Raw genomic sequence first — 26,107 nt, 5'->3', positions numbered from 1 at the left:
TTTCCAGGGCCCGCAGCTACTGAGGACAGGATGATGCTTTCTCTCCCTTCCCTCCGGGGTCTGCCTGGGTTTCTCCAGACACGGGCAGAAGCTGTACCCCAGCAGGCTGCCAGCCATCACCCCAATCTCATGACCCCTGATCTCAAGGCCCCCACCCACTCCTGGGACATTTCCACTGGGGTCTCCATTTCCCTACCTCAGGCAGCTAGCTCTTGGGGCAGCCCTATTTAGAACCCTCTTTCTCCCAGGGGTAAAGCTTCCCCTTAAGCTGCAGAACAATAGGCTCTGTTTTCTCAGTCAAATTTGGGAAAGGGCCCCAGAGTTATTATGTTCCATTCCCTAAAGATGCTGGGCCAAGTGCTTCTGCCAACGGGAGGTCAAGATAACCCCCTCCCTCCAGCGTTAATCAGAAAGGTCCACAGGATGGCTGGGCCCAAATGTTGCCTAGCAATCACCTAGGGTTCCAGGCCACCTCCCTCCACATTACCAATGGAAAACCTGAGGCCTACCGAGGGGAAGGTTCAGACCCAGAACACAGGCCTCCTTTCCTCACCCGCAGGCTGCCAAGAGGGCCAACAAGATATGCAAAATTCTCCTGCCCCACGCTCCACGGGCCGGCCCCTACTGGCCATCCTGGTTACTGCACCTACCTCACAAAAGACCCGCCAGTCCTGGCGCCGGCGGTCCAGGGAAGGACATGTGGATGAGGACTCCAGAGCCAAGACGGAGAGTGGATCAGAGCTTCGGCGTGCAGACAGAAACTAACCGCAGGCAGTGGGGCCGGGGGTCTCCAGGAGTCTGTGTGGCTGGAGGGTGGAAGCCTGGGGCGCAGGAGCCTGTGTAATTCCCGGAAGCCTGAAGGGACTTGAAACACAGCAAAAGGAAGAATGTTACATGGCAGGGTCTAAACTTTCTAGACTCATTTCTCTAAAAGTTTAGATCGAGGTTAGGGAAATTCTAAAAGGTTAGAATAATCAATGGTTCTTAGCCCATCTGGTAATAATATGGACAGTTTCCCTGGAAAAATGCACATTGGGCGCACACACACTCATACACAATTTTGCTCCTAATTCCAGGCAGCTCACGGAGCCGGGAGAGGTCCAGGGACCTCAGGTTAAGAAGCCTTCCTTAGACTACTGTGAAGTTGCCTCATAAGTGGGATTACTGAGATGATGGAGGTGAGGGTGGTGGAATGAATCACGGGCAGGAAGGGCCTCCGGGGATGTGGCACAATCTTCTCGTTTTACAAAGGAGGTAACTGAGGCCAGAGGGCAAGGGGCTGTTCGGAGGTCACAGAGCAGCCAAGTGGGCAAAGTAGCAGCAGGTCTCCTGCTGTCTTTGATGGTGACAGCTGCCTCCTGTCCCCAGGTTAGATCAGTCCTGTCCTTCCAGCATGCCTGTGTCACCTCTGAGATAAGCCTGGGTGGTACGGGAGGTGGCAGGACTCAGGACACAGCCAGATCTGGGCAGCAAAACGATCTCCACCCCGTTTTTAGCTGTGTGTCTTGGATAAGCTACCCAGCCTCTGAGTCTGTTTTCTCATCTGTAAAATAGGTATTATAATTTATTATAATAACAGTGTTAATCCCGTAGGTCATTAGGAGGGTGAAATGATAATGCATGCAAAGGACTTAACACACTGCTCAATATTTAGTACACATCAGTTAATAGTGATCATGCTTATTGGTGGCCTGAGACAGATTCATGGGGTCCTCCTTGCATTTGTGGTCCCAGTTGCCCAGGGGAGTCCTGGGCAGTCCCAGGGAGTGGTCTTGCTTTTCTGACCCTCATGTAAGTGTGAGCCCTTGCCCCCGCCCCCCCCCACTATCTCTGGAGGCACCCTCATCTGACCAGCAGGGGGCATTGACAACCCAGCCGGTGGCTAAGGAATGGTCAGCTAGTCAGGGGTGGGCCACCATTCAGCGAGAGGCCCCCTGGGAAAAGCCAGAGATATTACTAGGATGCCCAAGGAGCCGGGCATGTTTTCTGGAGAGAGAGTAACGCATCCATGGGCCAGGGCCCCCCTTATGCCACTAGCTGAACTTTAGTTTATCAAAAGCTTTCCCCTACTCCTGTGAGGCAGGCAGGCGAGGGGTTTTATCTTTCATTGATGAAGAGATTGAGTAGCAGAGAGGTTTTCTGACCTTTCTAAGGTCCCAGTAAGTTAAGGAAAGTTCAGGCTACCTGACCTGGGTTCTTTCTGCCACCCCTATCCTCAGAGGTAAGCTTTCAAGTTTTTACTATCAACTGTTGAGAGCTTATAAGGTGTCAGGCGCTTATGTTAAGCACTTTATATACATTTAACCCTCAAAATAAAACCACAACCCTATAAAACAAGGACTATATTATCATTATTATCCCCATTTTACAGGTGGGAAAACAGAGGATCAGAGCAGTGATATGACTTGGCCCATGGTCACAAGGTCACAGGATGAACCAGTCCTCAAAGACAAATGTCCATGAGAGTGAAACCTGCATGCCTAACCATAGTCCTGGATTGTGCCCTTTGGTGGGGGTTGTCTTTGTTCTTGGGTCCCTTTGACCTGGGTGTGCCTAGCAGGTGGGGTTGGGGGCAGGCTGGCAGCTTCAGCAGCCCAATCACATGGTCTGACCCACAGCTCAGCACTCAGCAGCCTTGGGGGACTGGGCTGAGAGAGGGCTGGTCAGGTGCCTGGGGCCCCTGGGCAGGATACTGGGGGCTGTCAGGGAGGGTAAAAAGCTTTGTGTCTTGAGCCTCCTGATGGGGAATGGGGGAGCAGGCCTGCAGAAGGATTTCATCCCAACCAGAAGAGTCTGCTGTCCCCCTCTCCGTCTTCTTGCCTCTTGGACTCCCTTCTTTCTACTGTCTCATCTCTTTAGGCCTCACTCTCTCTTGGTGCCATGAAAAGAAATATATATATCTGCTCCCGGCTCCTAAAACCCTTGCGAATTCCTCAGTGATAAGGACACTGGGAGTACCTTTTGTTCTCAGATTTGGTCTTTGACCCCAGTTTCTGTCACAGGGCTCCTAAATCCCTTAGAATTTCCTGGGTGATAGGAGTGTTTTTTGTTCTAATGAGGGAAGTCTGGGTGGGCTCCTGGTTGGGAGTTGTCACTAGAAAGACCAAGTCCTGATTAGAAGCTTGACACTTTTAGGGGAGGGGAAAAAGGCTGAAAACTGACTTAATAATTGATCAAGCCTAGATATGTGTGAAGTCTCCACAAAATCCCTGAATACGGGATTCAGAGAGCTTCTGGGTTTGTGGACGCTTTCAAGTGCTGAGAGGGTGGTGCACCCAACTCCTTGGGGACAGAAGGTCCTGCTCTAGGGTCCTTCTGGGTCCTTCTGGATCCTATGTTTCTCTTCATCTGGCTGTTTATGCGTATCTTTTATAATATGCTGTATAATAGACCGATAAATGTGAGTAAAGTGCTTTTCTGACCTCTGTGAGCCGTTCTAGCAAATTATAGAACCTGAGGTGGTGGGCTGTGGGAACCCTCACATTGGTAGCCAAGTCGGACAGAAGTGTGGGTAGCCTGGGGACCCGGAACTTGTGACTGGCGTCTGAAGTGAGGGGGGTCATGTGGGACTGAGCCCTGAGCCCTGTGGAGCTGATGCTAGGTCTGTCTGGGTAGTCCGTGTCAGAACTGAAGTGAGTTATAGGATACCCGGTTGGTGCTGAGAGAGCTGGTGGCTTGGTTACTGATGTGGGAAAAACCTTCACATTGGGTATGAGAAGTGTTATGAGCAGAGGGACAATTTTCCTTTAGTGTCTTTCTCTTAATCTGTCTCCCCACATGTCCAGCCTCCCTGTTCCTCTCCCCATCTCCATCCCTGGCCCTGGCCCAGGTTGAGCTGCAAGCCTGGAGCCCAGCCTCTCCTTGAAGGACCCCTTCTTCTCTCAGTCCACACCTTGCACCTCAGCAGCCTCCGAGGCACCTCCGGGGAACCTGAGTCTTTGCCCGGCTCCCACAGCCAGTGAGAGCTCTGACAAGGCCAGACTCCTTATCTGCCTGACTCCATAACCGCTCTGGACCGGCTGCCTCTCTTTGCCCCATTTTTTCTGACAAGGCTGAGTGAGCGAGCCCTCCCCGAGTTTCTATTGCTGAATGATACGTCTGATGGGGTTTGCAGTCCAAGGTGGGGAAACTTGGCAAGTCCATTCAAAGCCACCATTGCCTAGTCTTTAGGAAAAGGCCCTGGGGCCTGCCAGTGTGGTGGGCCCTGGAAAGCCTCAAAGCTGTACATCCCATGGAGCCCTATTTCCACCCTCACTCACTCGGGCGTCTTTATTGCGTGGGCCCTGGTGGGTCTTCGTGGGCAAATGTTCCGGGGGCTGTGGGACCCTCTCTCTACTCTGGATATGCGTGTACCTGGGAAGTTGCCCCACCGGACCTTGAACAGTAGCCGGTGGGTGCCCTGGTGAGCAGGGGAGCGCGGTTTCTCTGGGAGAAGATGATGTGGAGCTCAGTCTGGCCCTGACCCCCATCATCACCGCCCCATGGGGGCTCTCTCTATCCCTCAGAACCAAAATGCCCCTCACAGCATTGTGTCTTCAAGTCACGCAATTTGAAGAGGTGGGCGAGGGCAAGAAGGCATTATTTACGAGCTCCAGTTTAGAGATGTGGCTACTGAGGTCCAGCAGAGCAAAGGACCTGATAGGATATCTAGTCTGGTCCATATGCACTGCTGCACATGGCCAGCTGCCTCCCCAGAACATGTATCTAGCACCTTCTACCGACCAGGCACGGCAAACCCATGAGAACAGTATCACTGACCTGCCTCACAGATAAAGAAACCAGGGCTCAGGCAGAGGAAGTCATTTTCCAGGCCTCTGAGTGCAGAAGGGTCAGGGCTGTGGGATTCAAAACTGAAACTCTAGCTCTTTCCATGGCAGCCACTGCCTTCCAGTCATTGAGTCACCTCCCCAGGTTCTCACCTGGCATGAGGATGGCTCAGGGGTTCCACGGGTCAGAATGGGGCTCAGCTGGCAGGACTTGGGGAGATGGGCTGGGGGACAGGTGACACTTGCCGCCTCCTTCTCTTCTTCCATTTCTGTTTACCTCCCTCCCAGTCAGCCTCTAGCTGTGCCACTGACTGCTCTCCGCTCTGGATGGCCCACACGTATGCCTGGGTATGTGTGCGTGTGATGTGGGCAAGGACCCTGACAAGCATGGGGTGGCACAGTGGGCACAGCTTTCCCAGAAGGCTGTGGTCTGTGAGCTGAGTGTGCTTGCGTATCTCTGAGGTTTTGCTCGTTTATCGTTGCTTTGAGACCCCTAGGTTTCCCTGACGAGGGGTGTGTGCACACGTGTGTGAGCATGTGCACACACACTCACAGAGGCTCCACGACTCTGTCTAGAGCCCAGTTTTAGATGCCTCCTCCCACCCATTATCCATTTTCAGGGTTTCAGCTCTTTCAGACCAGAGGTTTGAAGCTCTGGCCCCCCCCACCTCCCCTCACCTTATCCCTCATCCTGAACTAGGGGTTCCCACCAAGCTGCCTCCAACCTCTCTCTGGGTGGCTGGCTTGTTGGGGTTCAGAGTCCTGGGGGAGGAGGTCGGTAATAGGGGGAGAGAGATCAGTGGCCCAGAATGCAGGGGAGAGTGCTGAGGCAAATTTACCTTTCTGGGTAGCTAGAGTCCTGAGTGGCCTGATTGGGCCCTTCCCTGGGTTCGGGTGTCCAGGTTGGACATAAGGCTCTGCCACTTGCTGAGAAGGCTAGTTTGCCTTTCCCAGCCTTGGTGTTTCTGACTGTCAGTGAGGAGAATTATACCCCATATTGTAGACCAGTTGTGGAGATAAACTTTACATAAAGCGCTCAGCCCAGGGAGCTGGTGTTCAGGAATCTGGGGTGGGGAGGGCATCAGCCAGGCCTGGGCATCCCTGAGTTGGTGGCAGAGAGAACTGACAAACTGGTTGTTCCCAGACTCCCCTTTCCAAGCTCACCACACCTTCTGCATACCCTGGTCAGTACTTCAGAGCAGAAGTGAGAGGAGTCATCATGCCCCTGAACCCCAGCCCTCTACACACACACACACACTCACACACACACACACGCACTCACACATGGAAAACATGGGCAAGGAGGAGAGGGAAATAGAGTGAGCATGTTTAGGCCCTTTTCTCGCTAGAAATGGAAACGATTTATTTACTATCATTATCAATATCAATATATGTTAGATTTAAATCACATCAATATTCAACATAACAATAATGTTATAATAACACAAGTAATGGCATTAGTAAAAACTATATCTACCATGAGCACTTGCCCTTGGTGGTCCATTGATATCCATAGTACAGAAATTATTTTATTACTCTCTTCAGAGACCCGGTAAAGTAAGTAATATCACCCTCATCTACTTTGAATCACCTTCTCAGAAAACTGAGGCTCAGAGAGGCCAAGTGACTTCCCTAAGGTCACACAGCAAGGATGGGAATCTGAGTGTGTCTGAGTCTAGAGCCTCCCTCGCTCTAGACACTTCTCAGCCTCCACATTGTGCAAGAATTGTAGCTCTCACTTTCCTTCACTCCCTGGTCCCACCAGGCCCAACACATACCCTTCAGGCTAATCCATACCCCAGCGTCACTCACACACACACTGGATTGCGGTGCTGACCTGACTCAGGGCGAAGGACCAGGTAACCCTTGGAAAACCTCACCAGTAGCGAGCCTAGGTCACTAACAGCTCCAGTCTTGGGTTTTCAAGGACTTAACTTGCTATGTAACCAGGGGAGGTAGCCTGGGCCTCAGTTTCCTTCCCTCTAAGGTGGGGACAGGCTGATAGCCTTCATAGCATCTCCACCAGCTCACAGCTGGCCTCCTTTCCCATACCCCTCTCACTCCTTGACCTCCCTCTGGGGCATCACCAACCTGGCTTCGTCCCTGCAGAATGGCTGGCAGCCTGGGAAGGCAGGATGGAGGCTGCAGGCGGCTGGGGCAGGCCCAGGGTAGGGTCCTTGGAGGTGATGCTGACGCCCGTCAATGTGGCCCTACCCTCCTAGAGCCAGGAGAGTTTGGGGTGCCAGTCCCACTCTCAGCTGACCAACATCTGACCTAGAGGCCGGGCTACTTCTTCCCCAGCTCACTCAGCCCCACCCCTGTGAATAATGCCACTTGCCTCATGGAACCAGGCCTCACGGGGCTTTGATGATTTGGGGGATGGTATGAATGGGTGGAGGACTAGAACGGGTCAAAGACCCAGCCACTTAGGCTCAGAGCACAGAAATGATAACACTGCAGGAGGAAGTGCCTTTCTAATCCATCCTGTGACCCCCAGTCTCCCAGTCCCAGACTTCCTGGTCTCTAAACCCATCCCTGACTCTCAGGGTCCCCCCACCCCCCCCATGGCTTGGAGCCAGGGCAGGGCTCCCTCCCATCGCAGCCCAACCACAACAGTAATTAACCCCAGAACCCCAGCAAATAAAGATCTGAATCGCAGAAGGGAGGACTCATCGCTGCCCCAGGGTGGGAAGCTCCGGAGGTCCCAGAAAGGCCAAACCCAGCATCATCTAACACCCCACACTCCACGCCATTGTTGCCTGAGTAGGTCCATGGGCACCCAGTGCAATGGGGCCTGGGAGGAAGGCTCACCTGTCTCAGGGCCAGAATCTTCTCCACTGTCCAATTTTTTTTAAAACCTTTTATCTCTTCCTTCCATTCTCTTGAGCCTGTTTTCCTAATGTTTCCATGAATCCATCTATTCAGTAAATGTTTACTGAGTGCTGAGTGAGGCCCGAGGGAAGCTTCGTTGTCTAAAGAACAGGAAGGACCTGTCTCTCTACCAAGCCCCATCCCCTTCTCCCTCAGGCAGCATGTTTTGACTCACAACAGTCTGTCCACCAGCTGGTAAATATTGAGCACTGACTGGGTACAAGGCACTGTGCTGGGTGTGTGAGTTTGTGCTGGGTGGCAGGCAGGTTGGAAGTTATGGAAGAGGTTCTGGGAAACATGAGGAAGGTGTGTGCAGGCTCGCTGCCCTCAGAAAGCTCACAATGCAGCTGGCTTTGGGGCAGAGATGGCTGCTATACGGTCACTCATACTATGTCCTCTTCCCTGGGCACACAGGAAGGCTATTATTCCATGACTGCCGGTGGTTTGGTTGGGGTTAGATGCCTGGGTTCTGGCGGATGGAAGTGACATGCAACACTTCCAGACCCGGAGCTATAGCTACCTTTTCATTTCTCTCCCACTCCCATGGCAATCGTGGTGGCCTGTGTTGGAAATGGAGGCATTAAAAGATGAAAGGAACCTGAATCCCCAAGTCACCACTTGGAGGAGGGGCACATGACCCATATCAGACTTTGACGTGAGCAAGAACTAAACCTGTATTGTGTTTAGCCACTGAGACATTTGGGGTTGTTTGTTACAACAGCTAGTGTTATGTATCCTGACTGATACAGGCAGATGGCACAGACACAGGGAGCAGACTGGATCCTAGGGCTAGATGGCAGTATGCAAGAGGGATCATTGCTGGGCAGGTCATGGCAACTGATGTCTACTGCAAGCTGGTAGATGAAGTCAGAGGAGGGAAAACACAGAGCTGGAGCACCTGGCACACAGTAGGTGCTCAACAAAATTGACTGAACGAATGAACTGCGTGAGAACATTGGAAATGCTTTGTAGGGGTGGCTGAAGTCACTAGAGCCCCGGAGGATAGGTGGGGTTTGGATGAGGGCGGGAGTAGAAGCAATTATCCTGGGAATGAAGACAGAGAGGTGAGAACGGGCAACACCTGTCCAGGGGGCAGAGGTCAGTGAGCAACCTGTCTTACCCCAGCTGGAGAGTAGACGTAGCTAGAACTCAGAGACCCTCAAAAGCCAAGATGAGCCATTTAGACCTTAGGCTGTGGTCCAGTGGTCTCCACAGTGGGGGTGTGCACAACAATCTATTGGGGTACAGGAAGAAAATATGAAAACGTCCATTGATATTTATCCCACCCCTTTAAATCTCTGTTTGTTGGTTTAGTGTATATGAAGATACTAAGGCTCAGAGAGGTTGAGTAACTCAAATTAGGTCACAGAGTGAGTACGCATGCTGGACACCAATGCTGTGCTCTTCACAAAAGCTGAATCTTGGCAGACAGGTGAGGGGTTGAGTGGGGGCAGAGGTGGGTCTAGGCTGGGGGTGCTGTGAGGAGTAGACAGCTGTCAGCTCTGGCTGCCTCTGCCTTACAGCAGGCCAGTGACCTACTGCAGTAGAGGTCAAGGAGCCTGCCCACACCTGCTGCTCAAGACTGTTATGAGCAGCCAAGCAGAGTCTTGATGGGTACAGGTTTGCCTGGCCAGCCACCCAGAGCCTTGTATCCCAGGCTGCATTCTCACCTTTGTGAGTAAGGAAGGGGAGGACCAGGAGATGGATGGAGGTCAGGATGGCCCGACAGAGAGGAATGGGGAAGAGTTTGGTAAATCAGGCTCTCTGCCACCCCTTACACTCTGCTGCCAACGCCCCTGGCCAAGGGAACCCAGCTGCCAGCCCAAGGCTGTTTTCCCACACTTCATTGTGCTGGGTAGATAGGTGATGTCTACCTTCTGATTTATACCTGTAAAAAAAAAACACAAAAGAAAAACTATTACCAATTTTTAAAAAATAAATGTTTTCATTAAAATACACATATAGAAAATGCACAATTCCTAACAGTGTAGCAGGATACATTTTTGCAAACAGAACACACGCAAGGGTAACTAGCACCCCGATCAAGAAACAAATCATTTCCCAGCCCTCAGAAACCCTTTCACAGCTCTTCTGGTCACCGCTGATGGGAGTAACAGCCATCCTAAGCCTGTTGTTGAACTGTATCTGAATGGAATCAAATACAGTCCGTGCCTTGTGTATCTGGTTTATTTTGTTGAACATTAGATCTGGGCTGTATAGTACTTCACGACATGCATAGAACACATTTTATTTATCTGTTCTACTGTGGGGGGACATTTGAGTTGTCCCAGTTTTTGCCTGTTTTGAGTATTGCTATGTACTTCTTTTTTTTTTTGCATTTCTGTTGAGAAAACACCTTGGGCAGGCACGTGTTCAGCTTTAATAAAGCTTATTCCATTTTCAAAGAAAGTCTGCCTTGCCCTTTTGTTTTTGCTTTAATCAGCTTTATCGAGGTACAACTAACTACAACAAAGCACACCCATTTTGAGTATACAGATCAATGGCTTTTGACAAACGTGTACATCAGCACAATCAAAATATGGAACATTTGCGTCCTCCCAGTTTTCTCACGTGCCTTTGCAATTAATGTCCCCCACCCAGCTCTCCCCAGGCAACTACTGGTTTGATACATATCGCTGTGTATTAGTTTCGCCTGTTCTTGAACTTCCTGTAAATGGAATCAGGCAGTAAGTAATGTTGTGTGTGTCTGGCCTCTTTCCCTGAGCATGCAGTCTGGGAGATGGCAGCTATTAGTTCATCGACATGGCTGTCTGTGCCAGCTGCTCCTTTTATTATACTCGTATATGTTGTATGATTGTATCGTAGTTTGTTTTTCTATTCTTGCGTTGGACACTTAGGTGCTTTCCACTTTGCCTACAGTGAATAATGCTGCTGTGATCACTCAGGTACATGCCCTTACGTGGACACAGTCTTATTCCTGTTGGGTGTCTGCCTGGGACCTGTCTTGCTGGGTTGTAGGGTAAGTGTATATAAAACCGTACAGGAAACTGCCAAACTGTTTCCCAAAGTGATTGTGACACTTTCCACTCTCACCAGCAATGAATGAGAGCTCAGTTGCTTCACATCTCCTCGTCAATACTCGATGTTTCCTGGCTATTTAATTTTAGCCATTCTAGCAGGGCTGAAGGGCTAGCTCATTGGGGTTTTAATTTGCAGTTCCCTAAATAACAACGATGTTGAGCATCTTTTCACGTGCTTATTGGCCCTGTGTACATTTCCTCTGGTGAACTGTCTATTCAAGTCTTCCTTATTTTGTTAGTCCCCCATCTCCCATCCCACAGCCCCTCCTCGTCCTCCCATCTATTCCTCAGCACCTTCTCATTTTTAGGGTACCAGAGCAGTCTCCAAACTGGTCTCCTGCACTCCAGCATCTACTCCATTGTGCCAGACGAACCTTTCTGAACACAACAGTATACAAGTCACTTCTCTGCTCTAAAGCCTGCTGTGGCTCCCGAGCCTGCAAGGGCAAGCCCAGCTTCTCAGTCTATCATTCATGGCACTTCCACCCCTGGTCCCAACCTTTCTTTCCTGCCTTCCCTAGCCATCTCCCAAACTCTACTCCTGCCCCATACCTCAAGGACCCAGAATCTCTTGTTCCCTTCCTTCTCCCCCTGGTTTAAGTTTGTAGTAATTAAGTCTGCCTCTTTCCAGGGAGGCTGCCAGCCAACCCTAACCCTTGGGGATTCCTGGTTTCTCCAAGCTCAGCATTTGTCTCTTTACAGCACCACTTAGATGTTCAGGGGGTAGCCAAGGCCTTGGAGAGGGGCTTCTTGGTACCAGGAAGTTCCCGAGCTTATATAATAAAAGAAATGGGATTCCACCCTTATGCAATATATTATAATATTGCATATTAGTAGTGAGTATGCTTTTTAAAATTGTACATAGCCCCTCCCTGAAGATTCTAGTATGTCTGAGAAGGAGGGGCTTAAAGGTGGAATAGGGAGGGGGAAGGGCATCTCCCCCCTCTCTGTCTTAAGAATCTCAGATATAAACAAAAGGTATTGGGTGTGGAAGGGATGTCCTGGATTTGAGTTCTGGTTCTGCCATTTAGTAACTGTAGGGTGGGTATTGGACAGACCAGTTCATATCTCTGGGCCTCCATGTATTAAACGGGGATGACGCCATCTTTACCAGTTGTGGGAAATACACATAACCTAGTAAGTATATAAAAGTCAATGGTAACTGCAAGGAGCCAGATATGTGTGTGTGTGTGGAGGGGGGGAATTGGTCTATTAGATTGTAAACTCCTTAGAATACTGACCTGGTAAAGAAATCTTACCCTTTTATAAAGAATTGGAGGGACAAACTCTTAACAATTCACGAAGGAAAACGCCAAGGAAGATAGAAGGAATCAAAGCCATTAGTGTCCCTGACTCTCCCTCACAGTTTTCTCCTTCTCCATCTCTCTCTCCCCTCCTCCTGTGGGTCTCATTCTTCCTTTCCAAAGGTCTGATCCTAAAAATGCTATTGCCCTCACCATACCAGACCTCATTTTTAGAGGGACTTCAATGTGAAACTGGGGGAAAGTAAAACAAAACAAAACAAAAATAAACAAAAACAGGAGAAAGGACCTTCAGAAACTGAGAAGGAAGGTTGCAGAGTGCAGTGGCTTGTGTTCTGAGGACCAGGGCCAGCCTCCAACAGTGCTGATGGGAAGGGCTAGCAAGTTTGTTTGCCGTGGCCCTGGCCTTGGTTCTGGGTTCAGATCCGGGCACTCCTGAGTGAATGGAATTGCAGAGGAATCCCACCCGGAATGTGTTTTCTCTATAGCTGTCCCTTCTCACCCCCAAAAATCACTGGGCTGGAGAGCCAATTCTCCATGAGTCACCGCTGCTAAAACACTGGACACAGAGGGGACCCTGCTCCCATTGGCATGAGTGGAGTGAGTCCTTGAACTTTCTACCTCATGAATTTAAAAACCTTTGTGTGCCAAGCACCGTTGCAGGTACTGAAGGTACAGCTTGAGCAACAGTGCAAGCAAGGTAAGGCCCTGTGGGCACCCCACCACCAGTCTGTGGGTGGGGACAGACGAGGAACAAAAGCCTGGGTCCTGTGCAGGAGCGCCTGCTAAGTGCTCCTAAGAAAATTACTCAGGCTCTGGGATCAAAATGCTGCAACAAAGGCCACAGGGAGAATGGGAGGGAGTTATTTGAGGTGAGGCGGTGAGGGACCCTGGGGAGTTTCCACTGGGGTCTCTGCGTACCCCTCCTCCCACCGGCGTCCCCCTCCAGGGTCTCCTCGCCCCACCTTCGTGCATCTACCGGTTCCTCCCGCAGCGGTTCTGGTCCAGAGGTGCTCGGTGCCCGGTAAGCACCGTGACACCGGGAGTGGGGGGTGGGGGACGGGTGTCCCCAGCCAGGGCCTGACTCCGCCCAGACACGCCCCCGCTCGGCTCCGCACCTTGCTCAATGTCTCAGATACTCCGGTGTCCTCCGAGTTGTCCTGAGCCCCATGGAGACAGCACCGGACGCGCCCCAGGAGAGCGGCGGGGCTCAGGCGCTGCTGAGCGAGCTGGAGGCGCGGGTCCAGGATGTGGTGAGGGCGAGCTCGTGGTGGGAGCGCCACGGCGTGGATTGCGCCATCCTGGCGCTCAGCCTCCTCGCCTTGCTGCCTGGTGAGGGACATGGGGACATGGGGACACCGGGACAGGGCGACAAGGGGGCCGGGCTGGGGGTGGTAGTAGGTGGGGAGGTGATGGAGAGGGTTGGGGTCGGGGGCAGACACTGCGTGCCCGAGATCCCAGGACGGAAAGTCACACACCAAACCCGAAAGTCTGGTTGGGGTGTCCTGTCCTATGTCCCCAGAGGACCTGAGTGCTGAAGGAAGGAGAGGTTCTGATGGCATGAAGGGCGGTGGAGGGGAAAGTTGAGAGGAATCACTGATAGACAGCGAAGGAAGAAGGTGGCTTGGGGGAGGGGGAGGGTTTCCTGGGGTCACCATGGGTGGAGTGAGGTGAGTGAGGAAGGAGGGTGGGTATTTCCCCTGGACCTCTCCTAATCTGGACCCCCACCATGCCCGAGCCCCATCACTGCTCTGGCTGGGGCCCAGAATCAGCCCCCCAAATCCTTGGAGAGTCTATGGGGCTCTGTTTTGTCCCAAATCCTGGAGAGAGAACCAACCCGCCACCACAGGCCATTGTGGGACCTGCCTCCCTGCTGCCTGTGGCAGCTGCCCGGCCGGGGCCCACTTTGGCCTGGCCTCCCAGTGTTGGGGGCTGGGGTGGTTGGGCCTAGATCTCCAAAGCTGGAGAAAAACCCTGCCCCCCCACTGCCATGCAGGGTTCCTGTGCCTGCGCTCTGAGAATGTCTTGGTCTTTGTCCTGGGTGTCACCCTCCTGGGTGTGTGCCACTACACACTCACTGTCAAGGGCAGCCACCTGGCCACTCACGGTGCCCTCACGGAATCCAAACGCTGGAGCAAGATCTGGGCACTTTTCTTTGTGGAGGTAAGCCTGGAGGGGAGGGGGGCGGCTGCTGGTACCAAATGGGCAATTCATTGTTTTGTGCCAGCATGACTCTTGTTTAACCCAGTGCGAGGATTAAGGGAGACAGCGGAGATCTTGTTTAGGGCTTGAGCCTGACTCCTTGGTGCTCCCCAAGTGCTAGCTTTGCTTATTTCCTCTGGAGGGAACATGCATTCAGTTGCAAGGAAAGGGTTTTCATTGTTGTTTGTTGGTTAGTGTTATTTATTTTTAACTGAAAGGTTGATTCAATTATGCAAAGAAGTCAAAATTCTGTGTGAGTGTGTGTGTGTGTGTGTGTGTGTGTGTGTGTGTGTGTGTGTGTCTGTGGTGGCCCTGGCCCATCACCTGTTCTCTGGATTGCACAAAGGACAAGCTCTTGCCGCCCAGGACCCTCCTGGATCTCTGACTCTCCACTTGTGCCATGTCCTGTTGTCACCTCCTCTTTCAGGGTGCCTGTGCTCTTCCCAAGCCTTGACACTCAGGAGACCCCCCCAATAGAGAAGAACTTAGTTCTCTAGTTCACAACCTCAGGTGTCAGGAATATCCCAGGCTTTTCCTGGGCACCCAGTGTTTGCCAGGTTTGTCTCAGGGTCTGCTGGCTCGAGCTGGGGGTGGGCAAGGGCCTCACCCTCTCTGATTCATTGGATCTGGGAGCAGTGGGTAGGATGGAGGGGGCAGTGACACTCCAGGGTGTTGTTATTTCTTTGCGAAAGTATCTCAAATCATACATACTTCCGTACACCAGCATGAACTTCCCTCTGAAGACTCGCTTCTGGTCTACAGAATGTTCCATTCTTCCTGCTAGGGTACTTCTGACTCTCTCCCCAGCCCACCGATAACCTTAGCCCCTCCCTGTCCTGGGTGATGTCACAGGGACTGTCAGTTATACCCTCTGGGTACTGCCCCATGAAGGGCCACAGGAAGGTAGGGGCAGGTGGGTGGGCAGAGCCATCATGGTGTAAGTACTGAAGCTTGGGAAGATTAGCTCCTGAAATCAAAGGGCTTTAGAGACTCCCCTGCATGTCACTTACAATCAGGACACCCCCCTGAATGGGAGGAAACAGGCCAGTGCCAGTTACTGAGCTCTATTGTGTCTCCACTTCAAACCTTCCTTCTGAAGTCAGTTTTGTGCTACGGGTGTGGAGTCACAACTGGTCCAAGGGAGCATAGGCCAGTTCTGTTCCCTCCTCCTCCCCAGGGTCATCCAGGGGAATGCAGTCACCTTCATTTGAGTCCTGTGTGGTGGTGGAAACAGGGCCAAGAACGCCCAGCCTGGTCAGGATTCCAACGTTCTCTTCCCAGGAGTGCAGTGTCACCCTTATCCTCGGGGCCGTCTCTGACCTTTCCTCTGCTTGTTCCCACCCGAACCCTGAGGGGTAGTAATCTGTGGATGCTCAACTATGACTTTCTTTTTTTAATTTAAAAATTTTATTTAGGGAGCATTTGAGATCTTGCTCCCTGTCATATGTTGTCAGTTTGGCTCAAATAAACTTTTATAAAAATTCAAAAAAAAATTATTTGGAGGGAAAACTGAGATCTGCAGTACAAAATACACTTTTGTAATAAATAAATAAACGTTTAATTTTTATTCTTTTTTTTTTTTTTTTTTTTTTTTTTAAGGAGGGCGCAGCTCACAGTGGCCCATGCGGGGATCAAACAGGCAACCTTGGTGCTACTAGCACCACGCTCCAACCAACTGAGCTAACCTGCCACCCCAGTTTTTTATTTTTGAAATAATTATAGATTCACAGGATGTTGCAAAAATAGGACAGAGAGGTCCGGTGTACCCTTCACTGGGTTTCCCCCAATAGTTACATTTATATATGTCATTCAATAGCAAAACCAGGAAATTGACATTAGTATAGTGTGTGTGTGTGTGTGTGTGTGTGTGTGTGTGTGTATGCATGCCTGTAGTTCCATGCCATTTTATCATATGTGTAGGTTTGCAAAATGTACTTCCAAGGAGCACGCCTCCCCGCCCCCAGCTTTGGTCTGGCTTCCTCAGGGATAAGCCCGAGGACTCTGGGAAGGGGGTCTCATGGTGAATCCCACTCTCACATGGATCTGTAAAGCCTGGCTCCTGGTGGACGGGACCCTGGTGGGCTTGCACACGGCCCCTCAGAGGCCGAGAACCCTGCAGCAGCTACCTATGGATATCCGGCTCCACTGAGCCTGCTGAGTGTGCCCTCGAGGAAGGGGCTTGGAGAGAAAAGGGTGGGCTTGCTTCGAGGGTCCAGGGGCTGCCCAGCTGAGAGCAGAGACTAGGAGGGAAGCTGGTTGCATGGGGAGCTTTGGGGGCCGAAAGAGTGTTGGCCGAGTAGGCAATGGCATCACTGAGCTTCTGCTCCCTGTCAAGCCCTCTGCTGCGTGCTGGGAACATAACAGTGAATAAGACCCACTTCCAGTTCCCCAGGGGCTTTGAGTCAAGTGGGGAAACAGGCACACATGAATGACATCAAAATAATAAAAATCCTGATTATACCAGCTGACACTTATTGGGTGCTTATTGTGTACCTTCCATGAATGATCTCATTTAATAGTCACGCCGCTTTATGTGGTTGAAGCTATTGTTACCTATTACCCTCACTTTGTAGATGAGGAAACACTTGTCTGGGAGGTTAAGTCACTTGCCCGAGGCCGCTCAGCTGGCATGTGGTGCGGCTGGGAGCGGGGTAGGCAGAACCTGATGGCGCCATCAACTAGGCAGGGTGAATGCTGTGAGCACAGAGAGGGGAGAGTATGGCAGGGACACGGGCAGTGTCTGCTGACATTTTTGGCTATCATGATCGTTCGTATGTGTGTGTGTGTGTGTGTGTGTGTGTGTGTGTGTGTGTGTGTTACTGGCATCTAATGGGTAGAGGCCAGGAATGCTGCTAAACACCCTATAGTGCACAAAAAGTATATGTCTACAAAAAGTGATTGGCTGGGGTATATGTCTACAAAAAGTGATTGGCTGTTTATCTGCAATTTGAATTTAGCTGGGTGTGCTATACTTTATCTGACAAACCTGTCACCGAGGCCTGTGGAGCCCCGGAGGTCCCCACCACTCTGTAGCCAGTATGAAGGGGCTGCCCAGCCCCTGGGAATCAGTGAGAGGAGCTGGAAGGAGGAATGGGAACTGGGCAGACTCCAGCCCAGAGTCTGTCCTGCCCCTGGGATAACCCACAGCTCCTCTTTCTCATCCTGTCCCTGCCTGCTGCTCTCTTCTCCGATGCCCACCTCTGGAGTGGCTTCACCAGGTCCCCCGCCTTAGCTGGAGATCTGGCCTTATCCTTGATTCCTTCTGCTCCTAATCCTCCTCACCTTTCCCCCAGATCCTGCCCCCATGCTGCCCTTCCCATCCTCGCCATCTCTCAGCTGGCCCAAATCAACAGCCTCTGGCCCTATCACCTGCCTCACCCCGCCCCTTCCAATCCAGCAGGGTGACCTATTGAACACCCAAAGTTGGTTGCGTCACAAGTTTATAATGGTGGTTTTTAATCCTGCAAAGTATTGTTTGTTTAAACAATAAAATACAAGGGAAACATTAGAGGATACATGAGAGATCGAGAGCCTCCCTTACCTCCCAGGAAGAAGACCCTCACTGTGTACTTTTTGAATTCCGAATGATGTAAACGTATTACCTATTCAAAGATAAATTAGATAACTACATTTGGCCACCAGCTGAGGCCCAGGGATACTTTAGTGAACAAACAACTGAATGAAGGAACGCATGAACTAATGAGAGATTTGGGTCCTGATGTTTAGCTGAGAAAGGATGTCAAGAGGAATTATTCTGACATCCACCCCTAGCACAGTCTGCCACTTGCAGAGCCTGAGTGCTATTAAGACATTGGGGCTTTTAAGTCTTCCTGAGGAACACAGAAGGTGGCGATATCAAGAAGTGCCACCAACCTCAAGGCTTCTGGAACTTTCTCTGGGTCTGGATGTGGAATCTTCGGTTGAGACCTTTAAATAAACCTTTACAGCAGGACAGTCCATTCTCCAAGTAACTCCGCAGCATGTGGCCATTTCCTAGTGCCCTTTGGTTAATGGGTGTACACTCACGTACACATGCTGTAATTTGTGTGCAGTCTCCCCTTCTAGCTTAAATTCCTTTCTCTTCCTCTCCGGGAAGAACATCTAGAATTCCGGTGTTACAGAAACAGCCTCAAATCTGTTCTTATTCACGTGAAAAGGCAAATTGTACCCAGACTCTGGAAGTGTGTGCTGAGTCACAAATCACATGTTATGTACTGTACAGGTAACCTGTTCCCCCTGCATCCTTGGGTCTGGGCACACTGCTGAGAAACCCACCAGGGCCCTCAGGGCCGGGTTCTTACCATGCTCGGTCTGGTTCAGGCTCCAGGTCGTTTCTGGCATTGCTGCTTAAAGGAGACGCTGAGCTTGGGCCAGAAGGAAAATCGACTTTGTTACTAAGCAGACGGCTGCATTCAGCTGACATTTCTTCACGAAAGAAGCAATGCGGGGCTGGCCCGGTGGCTCAGGCGGTTGGAGCTCCATGTCCTAACTCCAAAGGCTGCCGGTTCGATTCCCACATGGTCCAGTGGGCTCTCAACCACAAGGTTGCCAGTTCAATCCTTCGAGTCCCGCAAGGGATGGTGGGTTACCCCCCCTGCAACTAAGATTGAACACGGCACCTTGAGCTGAGCTGCCTCCTGGATGGCTCAGTTGGTTGGAGTGTGTCCTCTCAACCACAAGATTGTCAGTTCGACTTCCGCAGGGGGTGATGGGCAGCGCCCCCTGCAACTCGCAACGGCGACTGGTCCTGGAGCTGAGCTGCGCCCTCCACAACTAAGACTGAAAGGACAACAACTTGACTTGGAAAAAATCCTGGAAGTACACACTGTTCCCCAATAAAGTCCTGTTTCCCCTTCCCCAATAAAATCTTTGGGGGAAATAAAAAAGAAGAAGCAATGCATGGAAGAACCAGCTGAAAACAGTCACTTCTTCCAGTTACGTGGAACGGAACTGTGAGGTTCAAAACACACACTTGCAGGCCTTGGGCAGAGGCAGGCTGGCCTCAAGACACCCCAACAAACTCCGGCTGTGGCCCCTGTGCCTGCTATCAAAGGGCTTCTGTCACTAACTTGAAGCAACCAAGGGACCCCCAATGGGTGCACGCTCTTGAGCAGGCAGGTCCTCCGAGACCAGCAGGCCTGGAAGAGACGTCACTTTAATTGACACGTTACCGGCCCACCGGAGAGCCAAAAACAGAGAGCAAAACCCGCCCCTCGGGGGTTACATCCTCTGAGAGCAAAGTGCCTGTTTTCAGGGACTCCTCAGCAACACTGTTGTTGAATTAGCTTAACAAGTCACATATGTAAAGGACAGAGTGCTGAGTATACATCAAAGTGTTCTGCTGTCTGTATCAGCTCACGGTGATTGGCACTGGGAAACTTCAGGTTCTTCTGAAACTGCTAGGCAGCATCTGCAATGAAATTAGCAAAACCTTCTGGCCAGGATGGAATATTGGAAGAGGCTGGCATCTGCACGTTCATTTGCATGTATCTGCATGAGATACACCTTAGTGCCTCTTTTGCCTTCAGAATGACCCTTCTTGGCGTCAGAGAGCCTGTGCTGGTGACCAGCTTAGGAGAACCCCACACCTGCCAGAGGAGCCACCCCAGGGAGAATTTAGCTCTCGGCTCCCACGAGGGCACCCTTGCTGCCACCCTTGTGGACAGTTCAGAAGATGGCTTCTCTTTGCTTGCAGACCACTCCCGCACTCCTCCCCTCGCTGCTGTGGGCTCAGAATGCAACGTAGGCTATGAAAGTACAGATGTTTCCAAGATAAACAAACACACACAAAATAATTACAATCAGATGCCAGGAAACTGACAAGCCGGGTGTCCAATCCTCTCAGGCTTTCAGGCTTACCTGGGCGGTGGCAGAGTGGCAATCTGGGGGCTGGCCTCCTGCCCCCTCACATGCCACGCCAAGCGGACGCACTTGTGTTGACTGGCTGCCACTCTGTGGTCCCAGATACCTGAGAGTTGATGGTCAAGGCTGATTGGCTAGGGCTGTGAGCAGGAAGGCCCTGGAAATGCGGCGTCCGGGGACGGCGGGGTGTTCTCGAGGTTCCCAAAGGTCCTGCCTTGCTTGGCTGTGCGTGCCTGACGTGGACCCCGGCGCCTTTTCTGGCTCCCTCCTCTAGGTATGCACGGCCTTCCCTGCAGAGTACGCCAAGTATGGACACGTCAAGATACACCATGGCTATACCAATGTACTGGGCTTGGGGGACTCGAGCACGTGGCGGCTGCCTTGCCTTAACCGCTACGTCTACATGTTCCTTGCTCCTCTCTTGATCCCCATCATAACCCCAGTGGTGGCTGTTGGTGAGTATGCCAGGGCCGGGATCTGGAGTGCCCTGCAAAGACCTGGTCTTCCCTTTCCTTCCTTTCCTCCTTGATTGCTGGAAGCTGCCTGTGGAGGAAGTGGGGAGCCCTGAATTAAGATGGGACAGAAACTTTCTGGGACAGCCAGGCAGGGTGGAAGAGCCTCAGACCCGGGGCCAGGGCTGGCGCTGCCACTTACTGGCTGGTGACCTCAGGCAGGTCACTTAACCTCTCTGAGCCTCAGGTTCTTACCTGCTCCTCAAGGGTGGTGTGAAAACATAATGAGACCATAGACGTAAAAATGCTTTGTAAATGCCTTGCACTGTATTGCATGTTATGACTAATATCATGGGAGCGCTATCAGGGTGGGAGGAGCAGAGGTTGGGGGGCAGCCAGTCCTGGGTTCAAGCCCCAGGCCACTGCTCACTATCAGAGTGACCTTGGTCAGGCTGCTTAAAGCTCCATTTCCTCTCCATAAAATGGGTAAACCTACTTTTCAGGGTGTGTGGGTGGACACACCTAGGTCACCCTAGCTGGCACCACTGAGTCGCCAGGGAGCCAGCTTATGTTGGATGGGAAGCTTGCCCACTGTGTCACTGTATTTCTTGCCCCTTCTGGCAGAGCGGCTGAGTAATATGGAGCTCAGAATGGCGCTGCGGACGCTGGGCCTGATTTCCCTGGGCCTTTATTCTCACTACTGGCTGCTCTTGAACGTGTCTGGCTTCAAGAGCCCCAGCTCAGCCCTGGCCTGCATGCTCATCACCAGATCCCTGCTGGCCCACCCTTTCCTCCATGTCAACGTCTTCCAGGTGAGGGCTCCCCCACCCTGGGCGCTGGGGGGCTGTGGGGAGCGTTCTCCACCTAAGGAAGCATCCCCCCATCTCCCACCCCGCCCTCTCCTCGTCTCCTTGTGGCTCACCACAGAGAGTTTTGGTCTCAGGTAAGGAACTGGCTTCCCTTCAACGCTGGCTGCCATTCCCACGTGGAGCAAAGATTGGTTAAGAACCTACTACTATGCTTGGGCTCCTGATTAAGTTCTGTGTCAACACAAGTGATTAGTCCCCAGCTCCTGCCCTCAGGGCGCTTACTGTGAATAACCTCACGAAGTGGAAAGCGGGCCATCACAGAGGCCCCAGCACAGGCCACGAGGCAGGCAGATGGAGGAGCTGGGGACGGAGTTCTTCCTGGGAGGCCAGGACTCAGCACACTGTCCTCGACCATTTCTGTAGGGACAAAGCCTCTGCCATGAATGACTTAGTGTCGTAGTTTGTCCCAGTTACCTGTCTTGCTAGAACGGAACCTCCCCTGGACCTAGGACGGTGCCTGGCGGAGGGGTATACACGTTTGTATACAAACCTGTTGAATGAAAATACACACGTGGTTGCACAAACTTGATCTTGAACGATGAGCAGGATTTTGATCGGTAAAAGCAGAGCAGAGAAGGGCTCTCCAAGATGAAGCAAAGACATAGTGACATGAGAGTAAATGGTGGGCAGTTGCGATCTTTCGAGACCATGGGATCTGAGGGGTGCCCAGGCCAAGACCCTCATTGTACAGATGGGGGGAGAGGCCCAGAGATGGATGAGATTGAGCTCAGGGCCTGGCCAGGTGAACCCAGCCCCTCACGCCTCTACCGGGTCCTGCCAGAGTGGGAGTAAGGGGGCAGAAGGACCCACTGGTCCCTGAGTGCTAGGCGAAGACTCCTGGGGCAGGGTGGAGGGGTGCAGGAATGGCCCAGGCGGTGACCCACGTGTCTGTCACAGCACATCGGGCTCCCCATGTTCTCCCGGGACAAGAAGCCCCGGCGGATTCACATGATGAGCCTGGGCGTGCTTAACCTGCCCCGGCTGCCCGTGCTGGACTGGGCGTTCGGCCACTCCATCATCAGCTGCCACGTGGAGCACCACTTCTTCCCCAGGCTCTCTGACAACATGTGCCTGAAGGTAGATGAGGCTCGGGCTGGAGGGGCTGGGATGAAGGGACTCCTGAGGGCAGAGGGTGAGTACCCTTCAGGTTTCGCTTGAATCCCATCTCCCAAGTCAGGCGGCCTCAGGAAGGGCAGCCCAGGGCACAAACAGCAGTGTGGGTTTCTGATCAGAGACATGTGGGTGTCTTGCTAGCAGTGCGACTGGACAAGTTAAGTGACCGTCTGTGAGCCTCAGTTTCCTCATCTGTCAGTGCTTACATTGACAGGCTTTGAGGATGAAATAAAGAAATGGATCTGAAATGTTGGGCACCCAGTGGGATGGTTAGTAAAAGGAACTATGGTTTTTATCCGCCATGGCAAGGAAGACTGGCATACAGCTGGAAGCCCTGGGTGGGGGGGGTGTTGAGGAGAAGCCCCCTCCCCCTTGCCTGCTGAGAGGGGAAGAGGCAGGAATTCTCCAAGCTCCTCAGCTCCTCCAGAACACCATGGAGCAAGGCAGACGGGAGCTGGGGCAGGGAAGAGGAAGGGCCCCCAGTCCTGGCTCAACGACCCCCTCCTCCCGCCCGTCTTCTGGCAGGTGAAGCCCGTGGTGTCCCAGTTCCTCCATGAGAAGCAGCTGCCTTACAACGAGGACACCTACCTGGCTCGCTTCCGGCTGTTCCTCAATCAATACGAGGAGTTCATGGTGCAGGCCCCTCCCATCACTGAGCTGGTGGGGCTGCAATGAGAGCTGGGCCAGCACAGTCACCCTGCTCCCCTTCCCGGGCCCCGACCCTGGCTCTCCTCCTCCTGCTGGCCATCCCTGGGGCTGGGAAGGTGTGGGCCCTTCCCCAGTGGGGGTGGCTGGGCTGCTGGGCAGACAGTGAGGCAGGGATCGCCTGCTGAGGGCTCTGGGGGTCACCTGCCCTGCTTGCTTTTCTGAGTTGCGAGGGATATCTGGAGAAAAGAATAAAGGTGGCTGGGTATTATGGGCAGTCTGGCCAACTTCATCTCAGGACTAACCAGCTGGATTCCTCCCCTGCTGTGCCTGAGCCTTGGTAGAGCTAAGGGAGGGTGACAGTGAGGACAGGCCCCGTGCAGGGGGCAGGCGAGGAGGGGGCATGGAGAGAGCAGGGTCAGCCCTTGGCTAAGGCCTCCCGGATGCCAGGAGAGCCGTACACTTAGTGGCTACTGCTTCTTCCTGTGCCCTTGGAGGCTCTGTCCCTTAAGGAACCCTCTCCTCAGAGACCACAGGGGAAGCTACCTTTGGCAGACCTTCCTCGTTTCTCAGCCAGAGAAGCCTGTGCAAGACACAGCCTGGCTCCACAGCTCCCAAGAGGCCCGGCATCAGTGAGATCTAAGTGTATGTTTTGTGAGGAGAGCACTCCAGTTTCTGGAAGTAAGGGGAGGAAAAATATAAATAGCTTTGAGCATGACCTTGGCTAGATCTAGAAAAAAATCTGCTTTGTTCCACGATATTGAGAAGGAGTGGGCCTGGAAGAATTATCAATTGAGGGAGAGACAAATTACTGGGAGGGTAACTGAGGCTAGAGGGGGTGATGGGCAAAGGGTCTGGAGGACAGATGGCCTTAGAGAGGAAAGGAAGGAGGAGAAGGAATGTGGGGTGCAGATATAAGAGCTGGAAGTCAAGGGCTGGGCTGGGCTGGGCTGGCTTGTGAGAGCTTTTTCTGCAGCTTGGGAGGGAGTCTGGAATGTCATGGAACTATTGATGCCAGCCAGAGGAGAGGTCGAGGTGCTGGGGGACACCACTAAGTAAACCAAAAGTAAGCAGACTTGAGAGAGGGCTGGGAGCTGCCCTGGCTGGAGGCTGGACGAGGGGGTACAAGGAAGGGCCCAGCTGGAGGCTGAGGGAGGGACAGAGAAGGAAGTCAAAGAAGTTCGTTTAAAACAGGGTTTCTTGCCTCGGCACTATGACATTTTGGCCTGATGATCCTTTGTTGTTGGGGCCTGTCCTGTGCCTTGTAGGATGTTTAGCAGCATCCCTAGCTTCCCACTTGGTGCCAGGAGCCCAAGTTGTGACCATCAAAAATGGCTGCAGTCACTGACAAATGTCCCCTGGGGGGCAAGATCATCCCTGGTTAAGAACATGCAAGTCATGTTCTGAGTGCATAACTGCCTTATTTTTCAGTGAAGTCCTTGGACGGGGCAAAGCGCATGCTGCCCCTGATGTTGAGAAGCTAAATGTCAGCAAATGGGATGGGCTGATGGGTCAGGTGGCAGGTGAGGGCATTCTCTAAGCCTGGCCCTGTTGGAGAACCCATCTCTAGTGAGGCCTTAGGTAGCTCTGCTGCGTAGCTGCCATTGGCCCCTCCAGGTCCTTTCCCCACTCCCCTCCACCCTGCTTTTGTCTACCAAAGGCACGCTCTTGCAGGCACCCTCTCCTGCAGCGACCACTGTCACTGTGAAAACAGCTCCTTCCTTTGCTCCTTCAGGGACTGGGGTCGTAGTCGCTTCCAGTTGTTTCCAGCCCAGGGGTGCTTCACGGTTTCCTTAATCTTGCTTACACCTCTGTACAAAGTTCCTTCATTAAACACTCTGCAATCAGACCTTTTGAGCATGCCATCTGTTTCCTGGTGGGAGGCTGATGGATAGAGCAGAGTTTTGGATCCATGCAGCCCTCTTGTAAGGAGGCTGGCTTGGCAGCCTGCCCAGCCTACGGCGTTGCTATACCTTACTGCTGCTCTTTTGAAATGCCCTAGTAGCTCAGAAATGGCCTTAAGGTCTGGGAGTGAGACTCATCAAACTTCTAATTCTCCATATGAAAAATGCAATGTCAGAAAAGTCTCCATTGCACAGTCCTGGCTAATGATTAAAACCATCCTAATATATAACCAATGACTCATTCTTATTGATCTGGGCCTGAGTAGGGAATGGGCAGCGGCTGGAGGCCTTGGTACCAGACTTGGCTGTACCACAGGCCCCTGGAAACAAGTCACTGGATCACTTTGAGGCTTCATTTTCTGTTACTCTGGGGATGTGGGCTGGGACTGCATGGGGCTTGAGAGGTGAGGGGTGGGGACAGAGTGAATGAAGCCCTTCTAGGGCTCTGCAGTGACCTAAGGTCTAATCTACAAAGTGTATCAGAGGTAATAATACTGATGATGATAGCTAACATCTTCAGATTGATGATGATCATGATAGTATCTATTCAGAACTTATGGCACATTTTTACCTATGCCATCTAACTTTAATTTTTACAAGAAGTTAGTACTGTTTTCTCCTCACATTACATATTGTGAAGATAAGTCTTGGAGAGATTAAATTTCTCAATGTCGTAAAGCTAGTAAATGGCAGAAGAAGGATTCAAACCCAGTGTGTCCGACTCCAGAATCCCTGTTCGTAACCACCACACATAGTGCCTCTGGGAGGTGAGCCCTACAGGGCTTTCAGAGGTATCTAATCCCGAATCTCCTTCTCTTCCTCCCATGTGAAAGGATAATGAATGATTTGATCATAAAGACAAACTACGAACATCCATTACGTACCAGGCACTGTGCGAAGCTCTGGGGATACAAGGCTGCATGAGACTGGGCCCCAACTTCTTGGAACTCACAGTTTAGTGCAGGAGTTGACAAGCTTTTCTGTAAAGACAGTAAATATTCTGGGCTTTGTGGACCATATGGTCTCTGTCTCAAACATTCAAAGCATTTTGTGCCAGCAAAGTGTGAAACAACCATAGACATATGTAAAGAATGAACATGACTGTGTTCCAATAAAATTT

At 52.0% G+C, this 26,107-nt stretch overlaps 1 protein-coding gene across 1 annotated transcript; it reads left to right on the top strand.

The window, feature by feature from the left end:
* The first annotated feature begins 13,094 nt into the window (after positions 1-13,094).
* FADS6 (fatty acid desaturase 6) lies at positions 13,095-24,931 on the top strand. The gene is made up of 6 exons (XM_081028518.1): positions 13,095-13,272; positions 13,937-14,103; positions 20,279-20,459; positions 21,081-21,268; positions 22,223-22,402; positions 22,964-24,931. The coding sequence occupies exons 1-6, from the start codon at positions 13,110-13,112 to the stop codon at positions 23,111-23,113; spliced, it is 1,029 nt and encodes a 342-aa protein (XP_080884644.1). The 5' UTR covers positions 13,095-13,109; the 3' UTR covers positions 23,114-24,931.
* The last annotated feature ends 1,176 nt before the right edge of the window (positions 24,932-26,107 follow it).

The sequence above is a fragment of the Rhinolophus hipposideros genome (assembly GCF_964194185.1).
Source record: "Rhinolophus hipposideros genome assembly, chromosome: 20".
NCBI classification, from domain to species: Eukaryota; Metazoa; Chordata; class Mammalia; order Chiroptera; family Rhinolophidae; genus Rhinolophus; species Rhinolophus hipposideros.
This window is presented reverse-complemented; position numbering and strand designations above follow the sequence as displayed.

Coding starts and splice junctions, on each gene's coding strand:
- FADS6 (XM_081028518.1), top strand. CDS start 13,110: ATGGAGACAGCACCGGACGCGCCCCAGGAGAGCGGCGGGGCTCAGGCG. Junction 13,273..13,936: donor CCTCCTCGCCTTGCTGCCTG/GTGAGGGACATG, acceptor ACTGCCATGCAG/GGTTCCTGTGCCTGCGCTCT. Junction 14,104..20,278: donor GGGCACTTTTCTTTGTGGAG/GTAAGCCTGGAG, acceptor TCCCTCCTCTAG/GTATGCACGGCCTTCCCTGC.